The sequence below is a fragment of the Aythya ferina genome, assembly GCF_964211825.1.
Source record: "Aythya ferina genome assembly, chromosome: 5".
NCBI lineage: Eukaryota > Metazoa > Chordata > Aves > Anseriformes > Anatidae > Aythya > Aythya ferina.
The window spans coordinates 19,804,801-19,827,049 of record NC_140301.1 but is presented as its reverse complement, the minus strand read 5'-3'; the positions used below and the strand labels follow the sequence as shown (position 1 = coordinate 19,827,049).

General features: G+C 57.9%; 1 protein-coding gene across 6 annotated transcripts; it reads left to right on the top strand.

Moving 5' to 3' along the window:
• Positions 1 to 1,765: 1,765 nt before the first annotated feature.
• RASSF7 (Ras association domain family member 7) lies at positions 1,766 to 21,735 on the top strand. Of its 6 annotated transcripts, none has more exons than XM_084521143.1 (7): positions 1,766 to 1,833; positions 14,153 to 14,306; positions 15,177 to 16,081; positions 16,684 to 16,852; positions 17,206 to 17,313; positions 19,690 to 19,842; positions 19,938 to 21,735. In XM_084521143.1, exons 2-6 carry the CDS (start codon positions 14,204 to 14,206, stop codon positions 19,836 to 19,838), a joined length of 1,434 nt encoding a protein of 477 aa, XP_084377269.1. In that variant the 5' UTR covers positions 1,766 to 1,833; positions 14,153 to 14,203; the 3' UTR covers positions 19,839 to 19,842; positions 19,938 to 21,735. The 6 variants fall into 6 exon arrangements, with proteins under 6 accessions (XP_084377269.1, XP_084377268.1, XP_084377273.1 ...); XM_084521142.1 differs by lacking the exon at positions 1,766 to 1,833 and adding an exon at positions 1,840 to 2,394; XM_084521146.1 differs by lacking the exon at positions 1,766 to 1,833 and adding an exon at positions 8,027 to 8,051.
• Positions 21,736 to 22,249: the final 514 nt, after the last annotated feature.

The window sequence follows — 22,249 nt, the reverse complement described above, 5'->3', positions numbered from 1 at the left end:
GGTGAGGGGAGTGGCTGAGGCAGGGCAGGACAGTGACACACATTTTGGGAGGCTCTGCAGGACCAGAAGCAACCCCTCAGGTCTCAGGTGGGCCATGCAGCCCTCCAGGGGGGCAGGAGAGCTGTATCCCATCTTGAGCTGGTCATAGCAGCCTCGAGCTAGGTGAATACTCGGGGGATTTAATTCGCTGTGAGGCCAAAGCTGCCAGCGAGATGCTGCTGCGGCCCCGTGGGATGCCAGAGGGCTAGCAGGCGAGGTAGAGGCTTGTTTATTTTTTGCAGTAATAGCTTTACCTTTACAAGAGATTTCCAATCTTTTTACAAGGTGCAGAAGGTGAAAAGATTTAAAACTCAAAATCTTTTTATTAAAAGACAGGGAAAGACAACCGTCCTAACCAGTGGCAAGCGAACCTCTGCTCAGCTTGCGTCTGATGAGGATCTGAGAAGATTATCCAAACTAATAAATAAGATATATATCTCCTGAGAAGAACTTTTGTTGTTTTCCCATATAGATCTTTGTTTCTTCTGCACCGTGAGCTCTCCAGGGCACGGCCTCCGCTGCAGATTGCCAGGTGTATTATCTGATTTGGGGAGATAATAATTACGGAGAATATGTCAGAACAACAGAAAACTTCATCTCAAAAACCAATTAAAGCTGCCGAGTGACAACTACATACTTAGGTATTGCATCATGTACTGATCCCGGGGAGAAGCAAGCGGTTAGGGGCGTCCTGAGCGCGGCGAGGTCACAGAACCAGAGGCGCTCAGGACGCCTGCAGAGGCCGTTCTGCACCGTGGCGTTTGCTCAGCTCTGAGGCTCAGCACCCAGCCCCGTGGCCTCATGGCTGCAAGCGGGGACCAAGGGCATCGGTGCCGACCTCTCCCCTCGCTGCCATTGGCTTTTGGCGACATGAGGGGTGTTTTTTGGCGACATGAGCAGTGTGCAGCGCCGGTTCCTTCAGCAGGGAGGGAGGCCCAGCGCCTCTGCGAGGCCTCCGGCGTGTCAGCAGGCACCTGCTTCGTTCCCCAGACCTGCTCAACCTGTCCTTGCCCCGGCGTGCCTGCTCCTCACAGCACATTTAGGGCTCCCCAGCAGCCAAAACGCGTGGGCCGGGGGTGCTCTCGCCCCTGCCCCTGCCCAGGCTGCCCCCCGGGCCTCCACCTGCTCCGGCCTCCACCAGCAGCCGAGCAGCTCCGCGGTGGGGCCGGTCCTCAGGAGAGCCTGGGGTTTTAATTGCCGTGATGAAGGAGTCCTGCCCCGCCGTGCCCGTGCTGCTCGGGTTGGCAACAACCCCGATCCCTGGGGAAAGCAGAGGCTGGAGCCTCCACGCTGGGAGGTGGGAGGCCGCCAGTGGTGGCAGGTTCGGAGGGCGAGGGGTGGCACAGCCACCTCCTGCTGGAGCCTCCTCCATGCCCAGGGCTCCTCTTGGCCTCACCCGGGCTGAAGCCCCTCCAGCCTCCCCGGGAGGCACGGTGGAGGCTGGGTTGGCGGAGGCTGCCCGGGTCTCCTCAGGCTGAGCTTCGCTGCCCTGTCCTCCTGAGGACACAAACACGAGATCTGATGCGGTCGGTTTCCCCTCGGTTTGCTTATTCCAAAAAAAAATAAAATAAAATAAAATAAAAAAAAAGCCAAAATTTAAGAATTGGAGGCCAAGGGGAGGGGGAGGGGCGGGCTCACCTGGGCGGGGGGGGCGTGGCCACGGGGCAGGAGGGGGGCGTGGCCACGGGGGAGGGGGCGTGGCCAGGAGGGCGCGGCGTGAGCGGCGCCGGAGGCTGCGGGCGGCTGCGGGGGCTCCGCGTCCTGCCCGGCCCCCGGCGCGGGGCTGGGCTGCAGGTGAGCGCCTCGCCCCCACCCCCGGGCAGCCCCCGGCCGCCCTGCAGCACCGCCGGCACTGCCGGCACCGCGCTGAGCCTCCGCGCCGGGCAGCGAGGCCCTGCTGCTGCTGGTGCTGCTGGTACTGCTCTTACTGCTGCTGCTGGTACTGCTGCTGCTCCTGCTGGTGCTGCTCCTGCTGGTACTGGTACTGCTGCTGGTGCTGCACCAGGGCTCGCAGCAGCCCCGAGGCTCGCCGCCTCTCGCCCTCGAGGCTGCCGGAGGAGCTGGTGCCAGGGCCCGGCGCGGCGGAGGCAGGTGGCGCTTTGCCAGCCTCCGTCCCCGAAATAAGTTGGGAGCAGTCTCCCGGAGCAACCCGCAGGTATTCCGCTCCTGGCTGGCGCTGGGGCTCCAAGGGGCTGGCTGCGGGAGGCTCCGAGCCCATTATTGGGAAGCTCTGAGCCCATTATCGGGAGGCCGCGAAGCGAAAAGAGCCGCCCCGGCGAGGCCAGCCTCCCTCGTTGGCGCAAGGAGGCAGGGAGGCCGCCATCCGCTGCTCGGGGCCGTGGACACCGACCTCTGGTAAGGATGGTAGGGATGGAGAGCAGGGGCTGGGGTGGTTCGGAGCAGCTTTGGGCTGCGCAGGGCTGCTCCAAGCACTGGGGACCCGGTGTCACCCGCGTTGCGGTGGCAGCAGGACCTTGGGGACAACGCCGCGGTGCACCTGATGTCCCCAGCGCCTCCTGCCACCAGCACGGCGCTCTGAAACCCGCCTGCAGGAGCAGCGGTGCAGGGCAGCGTCGAGTGAAGCAGCCACGGGGGCTCAGCTGTGTGTGTTTGGGGTGTCAGCGCTGAGCCTAGCCACAAACGGGGTCCGCGGCCATGCGGGGAAGCCGTCTGTCTGTCTCCCTCTCCTCTGCAGGGAGGAAGGGCAGAAGCGTTTCCAAATCCGTGGTGCAGAGAGGGGTTAAATTCCTCAGGCACTGGGCTAGATAAGCGCTCAGCTCCTGGCTGCATACTTCTGATGCCTTTGGTGAACTCCAGTGGCACTCAGCAGGTTGTTTTGTAACTTTGCTCGTAGCGCGCTGCGGGTCCAGAACCAAACTGGCCTCTGCCTTCTCCCTGCCCTGTGACAATGCTTTGCACTGCACCCTAAAATCCCGGCGGGGAGCTCGGGGGTGGCGTTGCTTTTCCTCCTGCTCGAGCAGAGCAGGTGCATCAGCACAGCACACGATACTCCCCCTGGGACAGCATCGGCAGCGTTTGCGGGGGTTTCTTGCAGAGCGGTGACCAGAGGGGATCCGAAGAGGCGAGGGGAGCTCTGGCTGATCCCTGAGCAGAGCCGGGGCAGGCTCCAGGGGATGCCGACAGCACCGTGCACGAGCACAGGGGCTCAGCTGCAAGCGGTGCTAAAGGCACCCCCAGCCCCGAATGCTGCTCGCCTTGCTTATCTGGCGGTGCTGCAGGGGTGCCGTGCAGGTTGGATGGGGTGGAGGAGCTCACCCCTCCCCGGAGCCGGCTGGAATGCCAGGAATCCCCCTCCCTGTGTCCCCACGCTGCTCCACCGCCGTGGTTATCTGCTGCGAGAGCCCAGGCACGGCGCCTGGCCCCTCTCAGCACGCCTCCCTGCCGGCCGCCCTGCGCTCCCCTGGAATAAATAACACGGAAAGCGAGGGGTCCCCACGTGCAGAAGCCTTTTGGCAACTTTTTTTGGGAACAGCTGCAAGGCCTGGAGTGCACAGCTTGCGGCGTCCTGGGGGGATGCTCGGGGCAGGCTCGGCAGGGTGTCCTCAGCCTCGTGGGGATGCAGGGCTGGGACGGGGCCGTGCCGTGCTCCAAAGCCCCCATCTCCTGGCAGGGGGGTCTGGTGGCTCTAAGAAATAAACCCCGCTGACCGAGTGTGAGACAGCTAACAAGGAATTAGCTTTCCCTGGATGAAAAGGGGTGGGGGGAAAAGGGTTCCCCCTCTGAAGAGGGCAGCCTGAGCAACCGTCTGTCCCTGAGATTGTAAGCCAGCAGCAGTACCAAATCCACTTTTTATTACTATTTTTTTTTTCTTCTCTTTGAGAAGAAAAGCAATTTAGAGCTGTGCTCGGTAGCTTTGGATACCTGCAGGCCCAAGTGAACGTGCTGGGGAGTTTGCCAGCCTTGACCAAACCTTTTGGCAGCGGGCTGCGGCTGGTGAAAGCAGGGAGGCAGCGGCGGGGCTGAATCATCTGAGGGCACTTGGTTCCCTGCTCTCTGCGAGGCAGCTGGGCCAAAAAAGGTAGAGCGGTGTAATTAGCGAAGATACCGAGGTTATACCTGGTGCATACGTGCTTGGATACCAAGTGGAGACATGTCGTGGTTGCCCTTGCGCCACGCTGCAGAGAAACGCTGCCCGAGTGTGTCAGCTGCAGGCCTCGCTGGCTCATCCTCCGTGGCTTTCCAGCCTCTCTGCCCCGTCCCCTTCACCTCTCCTGCTGGGGGAGGAACCTCAGCGGGGGCTTGGAGGTGACCCAAGTGTTCCCCCTGCGGGCAGGGGAGCGACGCTGTGGGACCACGGGCTTGAGGTGCCTGTGCTCAGCACCCTGCCCTAGAAAGAAGTCCAGGTGCTGATCGGGGACGGGCTGGCCTGTGCCTGGTTTTAGAGGTGGGAGGGATGTTTTCGGAGCTACCTCTGTGCATGTGGTTTTTAAGAGCATCTTTTTAAAGGATGTTCCTTTATCTGTTGCAACTTGCCTGTGCCCTTGTAAACCTGCGCAGCCAAATTAAGGCGTAAATGCATCTACACGCAGGGTTTTCAAGAAAATCCTATTATCGTAAATGATTGCTAACCATTTTATGCCCGTCCATTTTTCAGGTGCCAAGCTCATGAGCTTCTAAAAGCAGCTGATTATCTTGCTTTTTGTGGGCTGGAGTCAGCACTTTCTTGAGGGTGCTGGGGTGCTTCCAGCTGCCCTGGGCTAGTCATCTAGAATAACTCGTTGCTTTAAAAAAAAAAAAAAAAAAAAAAAAAAAAAAGAAACCTCTTACCTGAAGACATGGGTGGGTCAGCCCTGAGCTGGAAGTGTGGAAGTGCTGGGGCAGGCGAGCGCTGCCTGGGTTTGGGGTGGTTTCCTCTGCCTCTTCATAATCCCCATTGCAGCACAGGACCTGCTGGAGCTCTCGGTTTTAGGAGCTGTGTGCTAAAATCTCCCCACGGCCCCAGGGTGCCTCCTGCGTGCCCAGGAGGACTGAGGATGGGAAGGGCTCTGGGACCAGTTCCTAAGTTGAACTGGGTCGGGTGTCGCTGGTGCCACGGCACTCTCAGCAGCACTTTGGGGCCAGATGTCCTGTACCGCGTGGCTGATGTACGGAGGGAAGCTCTGGAAGAGCAGTTTTTTAGGGTTTTGCTGGTTCTGTGATTCCTGCCAGGGATTGCTTCCCCCAGGAGGTGCGAGTGGCTGCTGGGGAGCTCGTCCCTGCCTCTGGATGCTTGCCTGAGGCTGCTGGTGGTGTGCGGGGAGTTGGGCAAGCACCAGAGGCATCTCTACAGGACAGAGGCGGTGTGGCTTTGGAGGCTTTGTGCTTGCTCTTTTCACGTGTTGATTTTTTTTTCCCCTGAGTTGTGTTTGGAGGTGGCAGCGCTCCTTTCTGTGAAGAGGCAGATACGCCTGGGCTGGACAAGGAGAGGCTGCTTCGCCTCTGGTAGTTCGGGAAGTGTTGTAATGGTGCTTTGGGAATCGCGGAGGCTGTGCTGTTGGACTCGGTGCTGTCGCTTTTGGCTCATTTAGGCTCTTAATGACCTGACAGCACAGACAAGTCAGGGTAAAAGGCTCTAAAGGCTTGGTTTCCAGAAGCAACCTGAGATGAGCCTGTATCGCATACAGCTTAAACACCTAAACACTTATGGGGGGCGAGGGGGGAATAAAAAAAGGATTTTTACCCTTTTGAGCAGCCCAACCTCTGCTGCTTCCATTTTACTTTAAAACACCGTCTTGTTGAAGACAGCGACGTGGACCCCCGACGGATGGCTCCCTGCCCTGGCCCTCGCCAACGTTTCTTTCTGCAGAGCTGTTACCCGAAAGGCAAATGTTTTTTTGCAGATAGCCCCCTGCGTTTGTGCGCCAGATAAGGGACGGAGCTGGCTCTCTGAAGATGCACCCACCTCCATCTTAGTGCTTCAGAGAGCTCGTTATCTCTGCGTGGGTTCAGGTTGGGACTGACGGCACCTTCGCCTAATTAATCACACGCGAGGTGCCGTGAAAGCAGAGACTTCCAAAATACACAAGCGCCTTATCAAAAGTTTCAGCCTGGATTAATTCCGCCTCTTTTGTTTGTTTCCCTCTGTGTCTGTGTGAGACAGGGAGAAAGAAAGGAGCAATTTCAGCTCCCCGCAAGTGGTCATTAAAGGCCTTTTTAATCCTACGGGGTTATAAATAAACATTGGTGGCGGCGTGCACCTGCATATTCATTAGTGCATCCTCAGCGCTCCCTCCTGAGGCCCAGCGGCGCGTCCTTGGCGCGCGGCTGCTCTCCGGAGAGGGAAGGAGCCTGGGTTGCTCTGCGCGTGGAAAACAAGCTGGAAGGTTGCCTCTGGTTTTGTAGTTGCCAGTTTGATCGTCTTCTCTGCTACCATGAGGGTTTTGGTGGGAAGAGGATCGCTGGTGGCAGTTCCTCTGAGCTGTACGGGGACGCTGTGACTTCAGGGAGCCACGGGTGCTGCTCTGCCTTCCCCTGCTCAGACAGCAGCAAAACCAACCCCCTAACTCAGGGGGCTAAGCGGTGCTGCTCTCAAAATCTCAGGTTTCTCTGATAAAGCAGCAGATGCCTCTGGTGGATGTCCCCACGTTGGCTGCCTCTTCCTAACGCTGTCCAGACCTGCTGTCAGGATGCTCTCTCGGTTATCTCCTTCCCCTCTCTGCTCACCACAAGCGGTGGCTCCAAGCAGCGTGAGGACCCTGGGTGAAACCAACATTTGGAGCAGCAAGGAAGCCAGCGTGTAGGGCAGCAGGAGCAAAGCCGTGCCCCAGAACAACGTGAGATGGCTGCTCAAGGAGCAGAATCACGGGCAGAGTGACCCATCTAGAGAAATGGTCCATCCTAGTGGAGCTGATAAAGCCAAACGTTTGGAGCAGACGGGAGAAGTGGCCTATGGCCCATCAGAGCTCTGCTGCCTAATAAGGGCTTTTAAAACTTACAGGACTTTAAAGCTTACAGCTGTTTCCAGAAAGCAGTGTGAGTAATTGAAGCAGAGCAGCAAAAATATCCCTTTAAAAGTTTTTATAGGGACCATTTCCCCCCGCCTTTGGCTGGGGAGGAGCAGAGGAGCAAGCAGGTAGTTTGGGTATTTCTGAGCATTTCCGAGGCTGAACCGGGCTCCTGCATCTCCAGATTTGCAGCATTCCTCCTGCATCCCGTGTCATGATAAATATAAGCTGTTTTCTGTCTTGGGGAATGGTCTGTGTGTAATAACAGGGGAATATTCATGAGTTGCATCATGCTTTTCGTCCTGGCTGCTGTGGGAAGTGGACGCGGTGGAGATGCTGGGGTTCCTGGCAGATGCACGCTGCAGTTGCGTTGTCTGATAGCCCTCAGAGCCTGGCTTGTACGAGCAGCATTGTGAGTGCTCCCCAAAAACCTGTCCCCTAAAGAAGAGTTTTTGGGCATCCCAGAGCTGCTGTGGTGGGGCTTACAGCTGGGCAATGTTTGCAGGTTCAGTGTTGCTTCTGACAGCTGGAAAGCAAGCTTTTTTTAATTATTATTATTTTATTAAAAGTAAAGGCAATAATTTCAGGAAAGGAATGGAGGGTGCAGCCCTGAAAAGAGTTGAGTTCCCGTCCTCAGGGCTGATCTGGCTCAGTCTGGATCCCAGCCTTGGCTGGGAGCTGGACACCTAAATGCTTTCCCAGCCCCTCCTCCCAAGGGCTTAGCACCTGGGCGGGCTCATTGCACAAGAGAAAATGAGCATGGAAGTGCAAGGTCTGGCTTACATGCAAGAGCCTTTCCTCTCTCCTCTCTAATCTAGATGCTGCTGCTAATTTTGCTTCACCCCCTTGGGAAGAAACTGCTAGGGATTCACTCTCGGCTGCTTTCATGAAGGCGCTCTCTGCTCATGTGTCTGAGGTTGATCATAATGATTACAGCAATAGCAGGTGCTGCTAATGTTTCCCTCGTAAACCTTAATCTTTATGGCTGGCTTTAATAGCCAGCCTTGCTCTTCTCCCCCTGTGGATAGCTGCCATCAGTGCTGCGTGGGAGAAATGCACCGCGTTAAGGTGAGGAAGACGGCTCTTCCAGGCTGCGTGCGTGCATGCGCTCACCCATTACAAATCCACCTGGCCAGCTCTCGGTGTTTACAGCAGTAGGTGTTAGTTTTTTTAAATTTGCTTTAATTTATAACGAGCTTTTGGTTGGTGCCGTGGCCTGCACCAGCCAAGACTTTGCTCATCTCTGGGCTCGGGATTTGCAGCCGTGTTCCTGGCATGGAGCCCTCCCGCATCGCTGGTCCATAAGGAGGATGCTGGGGGGGCCGTGTGGCGAAGTGAAAAAGAAAAAATCCCCCTCCTGGCCCTGCAGCGGTGATTGATTCAAGCGGCAGTGTTTCCTGGCGTGCCTGCAGTGTTGTCGCTGCCCGTGATTATTGACATTTCGACACGGCTCCGGCGTTGCCAGCCGGGCAGGAAGCGGTTAGTCATTAATTCACCCGCTGGCCTCCATCAAGGCCGCCACAGGACCCCAGGGAGGGTGTCACGGTCACCTCCCGCCTCAGTGGCCACCCCGCTCCCCTTAGAGGGGGCCGCTTGGATGCGATCTTGGCTTGGGTAAAGAGAGGTGGGGGGAGAAAAGCTGGGTTCGATGCCGTGGCAGACCCAAAATATGGCAGCTGGGAAGGTGGGGCTGGCATGGGGTGAGGCTTCTGTGGTTTTGGGCACATCAGTCGGCCTGCTGGGGCTTGAGCCTCCCTCGCCCAAATCCCTGCCTGAGGACATGACCCCAAGGCAGTTTCCTGGTCAGGAGGAGCTCAGGCAGCCCCCGGCTCTTCCAGGCCTCATGGGTCCGCCCCGGGCACGCTGGCCTGGGTTTGCTCCTCCCTGTCATTTGGGAGAGGAAGCGGGGCAGAAAATCCCAGAGCCTCTATTTTGTTCGTAATGGGGGGTTGTTGCTTGGGACGGGCATCCAGGGCGCCGCTTAGGGAGCCCTTGTTTGTGGCTGTCGGTGAATGAGTCTCGTGGCAGTGCTCGCGCAGGCGCGTTGCTGTCCCTGGAGCTCGCGGCGGGTTGGTAGGTGGGCAGGCAGGATCGATCTCTTCCCTTGGGTGCCCAGGAGCTGGGCTGCTCCCTGGGGTGGGGAGGGACCTGGGGAAGCATTAAATAGCTGCTGGATGTGTCAGCGCAGCAGCTGATCACGGGCGGTGAGTCACTGCCAGCACTCAGACATGCAGGATGGCAGCACGTGGCTGCTCCTCCACTCCTGCCGCCACTTGCTATTGACTTGTGTGGTGTTTTTTTTTTTCTTCTTCTTCTCCTTGAACAGTTTCCTGTGCTCTGGGTTCACACGTGCAGGTTGCTTCCTATATGCCTGTCTTCTCCAGCTCTCACACCTTTCCTCTTGTCCCCACCTCTTCAGGCTGGGCTTTGTCTCCAGGTACTGGCCACAGTCACCCCAAAACCACCTGGACGTGGTCCAGCAGGGTGCTCCTGCCCCAGCCCCAGCAGCTGGGTGTCTGAGACCTCCTCCTTGGGCTCCTTGTCCGCTGGAAGCTCCCAGCGCTGGTGCAGGACCTTGAAACCTTGCAGCATTTTCTCAACCTGCTGGCTTCGGTCTGTCATGAACAGTTTGGGGCTGGAAATGAAGAGGCAGTGGCCCTCTGTTTTCAGGCTAAGGGAGCTGCGGTGTGGGGTCAAGGGACGCTGAGAAGACATGTGAGAAGTTCAGGTTGAAATCAGGAATGAAATGAGGGCTGTTTGGGCTGGCTGCTCCAGCTGCAGCTTTCCCATCTTCTCTAACTTCTCTCATATGACCTCCAACTCCCTGCTCACCACAGGGCGCTGGGGATGCTCCTGCCTGCATGCAGACCCCTTTCAGGGCCTGGTGGCCAGGGGTCAGTGTGGGACCCGGAGCTCAGCGATGCTGGGCAGGTGAAACTGCAAACCAGGCGAAACCCTGCCAGCCCCGTGGGCAGGAGCCGGGCACGGGGCCGCTGCTCAGGTTAACGAGGGAAGAGCAGAGCAGTCCAGGAGGATTTCATCCGTGTTTATCAAGCACGGCAGCCCTAATTACGGACTTCAAAAAAAAAAAAAATGTATGCGTTTGAATTCAGATCCAGAGGCACTCCTGTGGCAACCGTGGTGCAAACAGGGATTTCAAAGCCTGGCCGATGGGCTCTCTGCAGACCTCCCCCTGCTCTGGAGGGGCTTTTCAAAGCGGGACTTGCTGACGGGGTTTCTCCCTGCTGCCCACGTTTTGGCTTGTCGGTTGGTAAAGCGGCGTGAGACCCTGGCACTGGGGCTGGGATCCTGTGCTGGTGCTTTCTGGGTACCAGCACCGCTCCCTATCCCCAGCCAAAACCCTGACCTGTAAGCTGGGCAAAGGTGAACTGCTGGTCTGCTGGCCGTTTGAAGTCCTAATGAGATTTGCCCAGAAGCTCTGCCTGTGCTGTTGCTTTCCTGCCAGCCCAGCCCTAGCCCCTCACCAGCCCCTGGTCTCTTGGCCAGAAGCTTCTGGGAGCCCCTGCAGGGGACAGGAGGGATCCCTGCAAATCGGTGGAGGGACGTGCTTCTGTAATCGGGGCAGCCAGCTGATTTTCTTGGCTGGCCGCGTGATGTTTCAGGTCCCAGGAGGTCACGATGCCGTTGCGAGCAGCCGTGGGGTGTTGATGAGCCGGCTGGGACATGCCCTGCTCGTCTGCAGGGCACCAAACCCAGCTATGCAAAGCGTGCATCCTCTCACCTGCAGAAATAACCCCTCCGCCTCCTGCTGCTTTAGCAGGTCCTGCTGTCAGCTGAGGCTTGGAGCACCTGCAGCCTGCCCAGCTCCCTTCTGATCGCCCACACTCAGCCTCGCCACTGCCAGCTCCGGGGAGCGAGCTTGGTCAGCCAAAGGGTGAGAGTTAAAATTCGGCTGTTGCCTCTGCTGCAGAGCTGTGTCGGGCTGCGAAACACCTCGATTAGCAGGAGGACTGATTGCTCCCACTTTTAATCAAGGTAACCTGAAGCTGGCTTCAGACCCTGAGCTTTAAAAGCAGCCTTGATTTATGTGAGGTTGCAGCTCTGTTCGAATAGAGTCTGAACATTTTTTTTTTTGGAGCTTTTTTTTTTTTTTTTTTTTTTTCCAATTTAGACTAAGATGCAGCAAAAAATAAAGCTGCAAGATCTGGGAGCATTAATTTATTTATTTTTTATTTTTTTCAGTGCCAGCATTTGAAATTCCAACTCCCAGTTAGGAAATTTGTCGAAGAAGTTGTGTGAATCATCCATACCATCAATTTAGGACCGATCACATGGGAAGGGAGCAGAAAATTAGTCACTTCGTTAATCTGCTTCCAATAAAACTGACTTAGAAAGACACGGGGGGAGGTAAAGCATAGGAGCAGCTTGCGGGAGCGGCTGTCACGCGTCCTCACACCGGCGCAGCAGCCACCTGCTCGATTCCCCGTGCTTTTTTGGGGTGGCCAGCGAGGTCTCACAGTAAGGTAAAGGAGGAAAATGTGAAGGAACAGCCTTCTAATTGCTATATGCACATGTTCTTCTGACAGTAAGGGAAAAAAAATTTACAGCTAAGAGAAGGCAAATAACTTCATAGGAGAAATTAAACAGCAGTGGCTACACAGGAGGCGATGCCTTGGGATGAGGTGGAGGTTTGTGTTTTTGAAAGCTGTTATAGGAGCAAGGATAATGCTGCAGTGAAAGAGCAGATAAAGTCCTGTGCATAATTATAGAAACAAATTTATTTATATTTTTTTCCCAAGTCTGGAGTGAACTTTCAGGGAAAGGAGAGGCCGCGGGGCTGGTCTGGGTTGCAGCACATTGGCTATGCTGATGGAAAAGGTTTGGAGAAGCCAGGAAGAGTGAGCGTGGTCTGGGAGAGCTGAGGAATTGCTGTCCCTGAGATCCAACAGCGAGCTTCAGCCTCTCCCTGGGTACAAACTGCTCCCTGCGTTGCTGCTGGGGGAGACTCAAAGGGTTGCCTGCCCAAGTAGCCCTGTAGGGATTTCCACGAGATAAGCTTCGAAGCCGTGTTACCCACGGGCACTTCCCCGGCACTGCACAGTTTGTTAGCTGCTGGCATTGTGTTTTTGGTACAAAACACTCTCCTCCTTCGGCTCTCCCTCCAGCAACGATGCGACACCGGGGCTGAGCTACTACCCCAGCCCCTGCGTCACCACGGGCAGCTCAAAGCCGAAACTCCTCCGTAAGAGGAGGAAAAGCGCCTGCTGCCCCTCCCTGCCTCTCTGTTACGTGCCACTCGCCGTGGGCCGGACGCTGGTAAATGATTGCCAGAGGCTGGCTCTGCACCCAAACGGGAGCCTCTCAGCCACGCGGGACCCACGGGCGTCCCGTCCCGCTCCCGGCCGCACCATCGCTCCTCACCCCTCATCTTGGGTCACCCCTCGTCTCAGCAGCCGCCGGTGCTTCATGCCAGGAGAGGTGAGGCCGCTGCTTTTCTCATAACACAGCCGGCTGCTTTTATTTATTTTCAAACCACCCACTCCTGGCCTCCGCCGGGGCCGTGGGGTAGGACGGGGGAGGAAAAGCCTGGCTCCACGGGTGGTTTTGGCACTGGCGGTGCCCGTAGGTGGCACATCGCTTCCCAGGACACCCTGGCACCCAGTGCTGGCCTTGGGGTCCTGCGTCCCGGCACAACGGTGGCATTGGGGCAGCAAAACCCAGCCGGGTGGTGCCCGAGCGCGGCAGCGACGCTGAACTTTGCTCTGTGGCGGGGGCGGGCGCTGGTTTCGCTGAGAGTTTGTGGCCATGCAGCGGGGCAGAACCGTGCTCTGAAAGGAGCCTGGTCTCCACTTCACCAATACAGCATTTAGGGGACATTGGTGGGAGAAAAGGGCAGAGCCTGAACTCCTTGGTGCTGCCAAGGTGAATAATTTTGCCCATGGTGGCTGACCCGCACCCGCTGCCCTCGGTCCCTGCTGTGTTCCGCGGGTGAATCTGGGAGCGAGGGATCGATAGCGCTGCTGCGGCTGACGGGGAGGCTGGCATTGGATCAGCTGCTCCCAAGTGCTCCCTGGGGGATGGATTTGGCTTTCGGGTTTGTTCTCTACCAAGTCGTTCTGCCCCAGCACCGCCGGATCTCGTGGTGGGAACAGCGCCGTGGGGTTGTTTCATTTCCTAGACTCCTCCTTTGTCTTCCTTGTGTCATGGCCGAAGCCTCGTGTTGCTCAGGGTGGGAGCCTTCGAGCCCTTGCTTTGATTCCTCAAGGTGTCAAAAATAATAATAAAAAAGCTGTTTAACCCAAGCTAAAGCTTTTCTCCCCGCACTGACACCTGCTCCTTCAGCCTGCTCCTTGCAGGCGCCCCCTGGGGCGATATCAGCGGTTGTGGTGTGTCCCCAAACTCTGGGGAACTGGGGAGACTTGGGAGCTGGGCTGGGTTTGGAAAGTAGTTCAGGACCCTTTGTGCCTTCCTCTGCCCAGGTCCTTCAGACAGGCTTGATGCTTGAAGGATCTGGAAAAAATGTTTTGATAGTGTTTAAAACCAGAATAAACCCAGAGATCTGAGTTCTTTGCAGATTACATTGGTTTAATTTCATTTGTTAAGCCTTGCGGTCGTTCGGCTGCTGGCAGAGGCAGGAGTGCTAAACGAGATTTTGCTGCAGTTAATTTTCCCCATCTCTTAATCCCTCTCAGATTAACAGAGGGGAAGGTAAACAGAGCACAATGTGCGCCATCCACACCTCTCGGCTTCCCTCTGCACAGCTGGGAAGGGTGGGCGGGAGGGCGGCCGGAGGCTTCTCTGCCTTTTAGATATTGTTTGGAAAATCCCCAGTGCCGCACTGCCAAATTGTTGGGGAAATAGCAGCGAAAGTCCAACAAATCCATTAGAAGGCTGCGCTCTCAGCAGAAATAGGCAGGGTGCTTTCTGGCTGCCCAGACCCACCACGCACACGGGCAAACCCCCGTGCCTCTCACCCGGCGAGGACGTGGCCCCGCTGCCCAGAGCTGAGCCGTGTATGGGGTTTTTGGTGAGACAGCAGGGTTTTACTGCAGGTGAACGCTGGTATTTTAGCAATAATGCTGTAAATCCGATCTGTGAGCAACAGCAAGTGTCTGCTCCAGGCGTCCAGCAGACCTAAAAGCAGGGCTGGTGAAGCATCACCTCTAGACGAGGCTCAGCACTGACTCCTTGTGTCTTCTCTCCTACAGGGACCCCATCCCGCGATGCCCCAGCGTGCCTGAGGCCCGGCAGCCGCGGGGATGGAGCTGAAGGTGTGGGTGGACGGCATCCAGCGGGTGGTCTGCGGCGTCTCGGAGCAAACCACCTGCCAGGAGGTGGTCATCGCTTTGGCGCGGGCCATAGGTGAGTGAGCTAAAACAAAGCTCTCGAGACCAGAGCAGACTCCTCACCCTCCGTTCGGCACGGCGGTGTGTTTGTGTCCCTCCTCACGGAGGCTTGCTGGGGAGATGGCCAAAATAAATAGCTTGCAGGCGGCGTGGACAGCGTGCCTGGATGCCGGTGCCTGCCGTGCTCCCGCCCGTGGTCAATCCTGCCTTCTAGTGGCTCGGCCTCAAAATGCTGCGATCCTGTTTGCGCGCAGGCTTTGCGCTGCCATGTTTCCCTTCCGTGCCAGCTTTGAGGTCGAGCCCTGCAGATCAAAGCCCTCGTACCTCCAATTCCCCTCGCACGCCTTCCAAAAAGAACAGCAGGCTGATGTCTCCTCCACCTCCGCTCTCCAGGGTGTGCGTTCTTCCAGGCTGAGGGAACAGCGGGGCAGCTCCAGGTGGTGTCCTCAGCTTTTTCACACACAGAAATGTGACTGCGGAGGCGCTGAGCTTCGCGGAGAGACGCCCCGTCCTACAAAGAGGGGCAGCACAGCACCCTGTTAATGGGGGGATGACTCGTGCCCTCAGCTGCTCGTGCTGTTGGGTGTCCCTGGGGAGACGGGTGGAAGATTTGGGTGATGGCTGGGAGATTCGGTGGGAAGGTTTGGAAAGGGAGGAAAATGAATTTGTGTGGGTTGCAGCCTGCTTCCCCGGCACCATCCGCCCCCAGTGCTCTCGCTTGTTTTGGTGCCCAGAGCACAACAAAAATGCCCCATCTTTGGTGGGTAGGGGCACCTCCAGGTGCCTTTAGGGGAGAGGGAACCTCCTGGGGACAGCGGGGACCTCACCAAACCCTGCTCGGCGCCACGGCTTTCCCCCGGGTGACGTGCTTGTGTCCTGCCCTCAGGTCAGACGGGGCGCTACGTGCTGGTGCAGAAGCTGCGGGAGAAGGAGCGGCAGCTGCTCCCGCTCGAGTGCCCCTTGGAGTCGCTGGCCAAGTGCGGGCAGTATGCCAACGACGTGCAGTTCATCCTGCGCCGCACGGGCCCCAGCGTGGCCGAGCGGCCGTCCTCGGAGGGCGCTCCCCAGGCTCCCGAGAGGACTTTCATCCGGGCCAGCCTGCCCATCAAGCCCCGCACCGTGAGCACCGAGGCGCCCCGGCCCCGCGAGCCCAGGAAATCCATGACCTTCAACTTGGGTCCCGTGGGCTCCGGTGAGCTGTTCGCCAAGAGCCGCTGGAGGCAGCACGCCTGGGAGGGGATGGAGCTGAAGGACAGTGGGGCCGGCCAGCTCTCCAAGGAGGAGCTGTTCAAGACGGTGCTGCGGCAGCAGGAGCAGCTCAGCTCCTTGGAGGCCCACGGGGACACCCTGGAGACGGACCTGCGGTTCTGGGAGCACGGCCGGGCCCCCAGCCAGGAGGATGAGATCCTGTACCTGGAGCACCTGGTGCGGAGGAACGAGACGGAGCTGGGCGAGGAGGAGTTCTGGCAGAGCGAGCTCCGGCTGGAGAAGGAGTGCGAGCGGGAGAGGCAGGAGCGGGTGAGGAGCCTGCGGGCCAGCCTGGAGGAGTACACGCAGAGGATCTACGAGCTGAGCGCCCGCACCGAGGCCCTGCAGAAGGAGATCCAGTGGGAGATGGCCGAGAGGGCCAAGAGGGGCAAGGAGAGCCCGGTGCCGAGCCCCACAGACCTGGAGGACATGGCTGCCAAGATGAAAAGGGATCTGGAAGCTAAAGTCAAGCAGGGCACGCAGCTGGAGAGCAACCTGGCCAGCGTGGAGAAGGCCCTGGAGGAAGCCGAAAGGTCCCTGCAGGTGGGTACGGCCAGATTACCTGGCCCTGGGGGGTGAGGGACCCTCGCGTGGGGTCGGTGTGGCCAGGCAAAAGGCAGGGATGGGCGGTCAGTGTCCCCGCTGGCATTGCTGGTCAGCGTTGTTTTTATGTCCGAAAAAAGGAGTAGCGGAGGGGAAGCGCAGGTCTCGGCGGTGCCCAGGCACGAGGCTTTTTGGCACTGCTCCGGGCTGGCTGGCTCTGAACCAGGAGCTGAGCTGTGCCAGAACTGTCAGGCTCGAGGCACTGAGACCTGTGGTTCTCCTGTCCCACTGGGGTCTGGGTGCTGTGTGATGTGCTGTCCTTGTCCTTGCTGCCCGAGCATCCCCATCCCCACGCAGCTTGGGGTTGCATCCCAGAGGAGCTGGCAGGCTCCAGAGCCATCTGGGGGCCTGTTTGCAGCAGTTTGCCCAGCACTGCGTGGCTGTTGCTGGCCTGGAGTCCCCACAGGCGGTGGCGTGGCCTTGTCCCCATGGGAGACGAGTCCATGACATGAGCCAGGGAGCGGGGCTGGGGCCTCGGGAGGAGGCGCAGAGCAGCGTGGGGGGCACGCAGCTCACCCTGTCCCCCCCAATGTGTTTTGCAGGCCCAGAACCAAGAGCTGGAGGAGTTAAATAAGGAGCTGAGGCAGTGTAATTTGCAGCAGTTTATTCAGCAGACGGGAGCCACGGTGACGGTCGGGCAGGCCAGGTCTGAGGAGGACACCCAGCCGGAGCCGAGCCCGCGCGAGCTGCCAGCCTGCCGGAGGAACGGAGGTCAGCGCGCCGGCTCGGCACGGGGGGCTGCCCTGCGACCCCAAATGTCTCCCCAGTGGCCCCGGATCCTTCCTCCTCCTCCCCCTGGGCTCCATGCGGCTCAGCTCCCCGGGATCCGTGCCCGTGCTTTCATGGCATGGCCCTCAGGACGGGGCGCTGCGGGGATGGAGGCCAGGCCGGCAGCATTGTGTTAGGGATGGGGGAGAGACCGAGAGCGGCTGCACAGCCTTCCGTGGAGTGGGGGACAGGGGAAAACGGGGATCTGGTCCCTTCTCCCAAGGGATTTCCACACTCTGCGAGTCCCAGGTGCCCGGCGAGCTCCGCCTGAGCTGGGTGTCTTTTCTCTCCTGCAGGGTTTCCCCCCTCCGGCAGCGACTCGCCTCCCCGCGCCAGCACCAAGCAGCTCCTCAGCCATCCCCGGACCCTGCCGGAGCCCCTGGTGTCCAGCCTGAACCCCGAGGGTGCGTACATCCCCGGGGAGGGCCTGCGGGAAGGGGAGAGGGGTTCGCTGCGTGAAACGGGCCGTGGCGAGCAAGCCTGCGTGCGTGTGCTGGGAGTGGGAGGCCGGAGCTATTTATAGAGGCCATTAGGGGAGCAGCGCCTGTGCCCGGCCAGCCTGCGAGGCGGTGAGCCCATTGGTGTGGCATCCGAAGCTGTCCCCGGCGTGCGGGGCCATCTGCGGTCCTCCGGGCACGGTTTCCTGGGATGCTGCCGGCGGCTTTCAGGCCGTCGGGGGGCCCTGCAGCGCTGCGGGGCGAAGGCCTTGCTGAGGTTAGGATGGGGAGGATTCGGCTTCCCGTTTCTGCCCACCTCGGGGCCAAACCATCCGTCCTCCATCTCACCCGACGCTGTGACCGTGGTGTCTGTGTGTCCGTCTCTGCTGGGTGTCGTGCTGCAGGCGCACGGTGCTCACACACGTCACGTCTGCTGTGCTGTGCTGTGCTGCTCTGTGGGAACGCTCACCCGCTGCCCTGGGGTCACGCCGTTTATTTTTGTCTGTCTTGCAGTCCTATCAACCAGGCAGAGCATCTGGAGGTAGAAGGGCACAGCCAGTGGACGATTGATTGCCTTGCAAGTGTAACTGTATAAATAAACCCATATTCCATATATATATATATATTATATTTTTTACTGCTTTATATCGTGAATGGATGTGGATGGCCAGACAGATTATTTTTACAGACTGTACTATAAGACCAAGACCGACCAGACAAAGCAACCCTCTTCCCCATTGGATGAAACAACCCCCTTCTATTTTTTTAAAGTGCTCTCCGTATTTAACACACCGTGGCAGCACTCACATTTCGCGGGGCCTTCCCAAAAGACCCGTGGTGTGTTTTGAGAAGCCCTCGTCCATTTGGCTAGCGGGGCAGAGCTGCATCGGGACAGCCCGGCTGACATCTCCTGTGGCAGAGACCTGCCCTCGGGCTGCTTCTGAGCCTCGCCCGATGAAGCAGGCGAGGCGAACAGCGGGACCTGGTGCCACGTTTTTGGTGTGCTTTCCCCAGCGAGCCCCAGCGCTGACGACGATGAAGGAGCTGCCGGAGTCTGGGCCGCATCCCATGTCATGCTGCGGCATTCCCTCAGCTGTGCTCGCTCCAGAGCAGCCGACCCCTGCCACGAGGCACGCACCCGTCCTGGGGCCGACCTGGCTGCCTGCGACCACCAGCACCCTGCCCTGCCCGCCTCGCGCAGAAGCACAGCGTGGATAGTCCATTTGCCAAGCTGCCCTCCTTGGGTTCAACCCCCTGCGGATGTTTGCACCACCTGGAGGGGCTACGTGCTCCCCAAATCCTGAAGCAGCCCCAAAAAGCCCTGTTTTGGGGCAGAAGAGGGAATTTTCTAGGCACAGCTGCCCTGCTGATGTCTCCATCCTCGCCACGCACCTGCTCCAGGGTGGCTGCCTCAGCCAGAGACTTTTGGGGGAAGCAGAGAGCGCAGAGATGCCCTGGGACGGGTTGGTGGGTTTTAAAAACAGCCTTTATACTGGCCAGGGGGCTCACGAGCAGCTTTTTTAGACAACTTTCTGCCCCCCTTTTTTATTGTAAGAAACCTGTACTAGAAACCCCCTTTCCATGGTGCTAAGAGGGAGGGAGAAGCGAGCAGCCATTCCCCGGCCACAGAGGGGACAATCAGGCTTCAAGGAGACAGGGACACATGTGGAGACTTTTTTTTTCTTAAGGCCACTTAGTTTTAAACTTGTTCTTAAATCAGTACTCTGCCAGCAGGATGAGCCCCTCCCTGGCTGCCCATGGCCAGAGTATGCAGGACAGAAACGCTTTTGGTGACATTTCACTGAATGTTTTTTTTTTTTCTTGGTTTGTGTTTTTTTGGTTGTGTTTCTTATTTTTTTTTCCTTGATGGCCAGTAGTTCCTCTTGTTTCTGTTCACCTGTCCCACTGGGTTCTGCTGTATTTTTAGTTGTGAAGCCAAAGCGGCCAAGGGGGCCCGGGGAGGGGACAGGTTTGTCCGGGGGGTCCCAGCGCTCCGGTGTCTTTGTTTTCCACGTGTCCTCTCCGTTGTATGCAAAAAAAAAATGTGACTTGGACGCTGTGTTCACTGTAAAACACACTTTCTGTGTATGAATGTATCCTGCGCGCTACGGCATTGTCTGGTTTCAATTTTCAATAAATCTTTTGGAAAGGATTTGTGTAAAGCGAGTGTGCACGTGCTGCTGGAGCCGAGCCGTCCCCGCGGCAGGTACGGGGCACGGCGAGCGCTTCACGTACCCCACGGCGGCCTCTTTCCGCAGGGAATTAAAGCCGTAAGTATTTTATGACTGAATGCTGCTTATGCACACACTGCTCTTTTTTCCCCCCCCCTTTTCTATCACAAAGTGCTTTACAAACAGTGGATGAAGCTGGTGTCCGCCGAGAAGGCAGCCGTCTCCAGGATGAAACATGGCAGCTTGTTAATAATGCACAGCGGCGGCGCGGAGCATTTTAGGACGGGAGGAGAAGGGGACGGCACGTGGCTGCAGATATGAGCAGGTAAGGGGCCAGCCTCCCATTCACCTTTACGCCCCCCCATCAGTTCCAGCGGCATGGCCGGGTACACGTGGTAATGCCGGCTCTCTCCCCACCAGCATCTCCCCGAGGGAACCCGAGGGTGGACCAAGGCTCTGCTGCTCTCTGACCCCGCTTGGACGTGCTCGCCCGGCCCTTTTCGGAGGTGCCCGCGAGCCCCCAGCACGGCTGTGCCACCGCAGCGGGCTTGGGGACGGCGGCCGCTGGCGTCCCGCAGGATTTTCCCTGTGCTGCAGCAAGGGGCGGCTGCGGGCGAGTGAAATATTCGTGGGGGAGAGGAAAGCTGTCGAGGGCGGCGTGGCAGAGCCCCCCGCTCGCTGCGTGAGTGCCTGCTGCCCTTCAGCAGGTGGTTACGCGGCATTTAAGGATTAGTCTGCTTCGTTTGGAGGCCGCTGCCAGTGCCGAGTCTCCGATTAGTCCTGAAGAACAGCGAGGAGATGCGATTTCAGGGTTGTCCTTTTGGAACTGAGATTTTCTTCCCTTTTTTTTTTTTTTTCTTTCCCCTCGAATCGCTGGAGTTGGAAACGTGCGTTGGGAAAAAATGTGTTAAAAATACGTTTGCTCCGTGCAGCCGCATGACGAAGTCTGTCCCGTGCGGCCAGAGCGCTGATTGCTTGTTTTTTGAACTTCTTGCTACTCTTGCTTTTAAAACAAGACTCCGAGGGAAGTGCTGGGGCATGATGGAGGTTGTAAAGAGCATTTCAGTGCTGCTTGTGGAAAAACCCCAAACCCTAGGTTCAGAAAAACTGCTTGCCTTGGACGCAGCCAGGTTTTCCTCTGGGGACACGCGGGCTGTTTGCCCCTGCTTGGCCGAGTACCTTAGCGTTGGCTGCCTCGTTTCCCCCTGAACCAGCCCTGAGAACTCGAGGTGTTTGCAGAAATGGTCAGCGTGCCTGAAAACCTGGCATCTGCGGGTTAAAAAAGGGGGTTCTTTCATTTGGGGACCCCATTTGTAGTTCTGCTGTGTGCAAAGCAAAGAGGAATAAAGAGAAAAGGTTCGTCACAGACAGCACCTCCTGCAGGGGGGGGAACCACAGAAATAATTCAGCGGCGGTGGAATCTCTGATTCTAGCCCTGCCTTACCGCTTACTGGGTGGTTGTTTGGGTGTTGTTTTGTTGTTTTGAAGATGGTTTTCTGCGGGTTTGGGTGTCCCTGGGGAGAGAGCACTGCAGCCACGCGCTAGCCCTGGATTTTCAGCCGTCACCAGCGCCTTGCACATCTCTGCGCTGGGGGAAAGGCAGCCTGAGGGCTGTCCCGTGGGGCACGCTGCGTTACCGACACGCGGGGCAAGAGCCTGGTGGCCTTCTGCGGATAGATTGATTTATTTTTCTCTACAAAACCAGCAGCCACAAAGGCGGCGAGTTCCTTAAGGTAATGAACGACTGACTGCATCCAGCCGCCGGACCCCCGCCCTGCCGTGCCCCCGCCACGCGGCTCAGCGGCGGTGACCTAAATTCGTCGTGGCACGAGGGGCCCCGCGCTTCGGGGAGGCGGTGGCACACGGTGGCACCCCCTGGGCTCCCGAATTCGGATCTGGCCAGGGAGCACCAGGCTGCTTGTCCTGCATCCAGTGCCGCCAGCCTGCGCTTAACGCCGCGCGCGGTGTTTAACCGGGCGAGGCTCGCCGCCCGCCGCAGCTCTCTGCCTTCCTGCTTTTATCTGCTCTAAAGGCTGTGTCAATAATACATTCCTGCCATTGAATATTTTATTGATGATTTGACTTTTCACTGCTTGCAATTCCCATTTCAAGGCTGCATGATTGTTCCTAATTAAAATTTTATGCCCTGGGAGAAGCCTTCTTGCTACAGTGGAGATGATGCTGTCCTTTTCTAGGCCACTACTGAGGGGTAGGAAGGAATTACTCATTGTGAGATTAAAACAAAGCAAATTATTATTTTTCTTTTTTTAAAAAAAAAAAAAAAAAAGCAAGCCCAGCATACGACGCCTCCTGGAGAGTGAACAAGTGAGTGGCAGGCGAGGCAGCGATCCAAGTACGTAGGGTGGCTTGAGGATGCTGCGCCTGGGCGAGCCACAGTCGTGTCCCTGCATCCCTGGGGCACCGCAGGCAGCAGGACAGCTTCTTCCTTCCCCTGCCGTGGGGTGCGGCTCGCTCACTGCCACCCAAACACCCCGAATGAAGCACAGGGTGCATCTCCCATGTGCAGCCTTTTTTTGGTGGTGTTTCCTGAGACCTGTGAGGTACCCGCAGGCTCTCTCAGCACAAGGCACGGGGCAGGAGCGGAGTTCAGCCACAGGCTCAGGTTCAGTCGCTTCCCTGTGCCACCCCTGAAGCTGCTCAGTGTGTGACAAAACCTGATTTATTTTTTAGTGCTGTGTGACAATGATTCTCAGCTCCTCACCCATCTACCC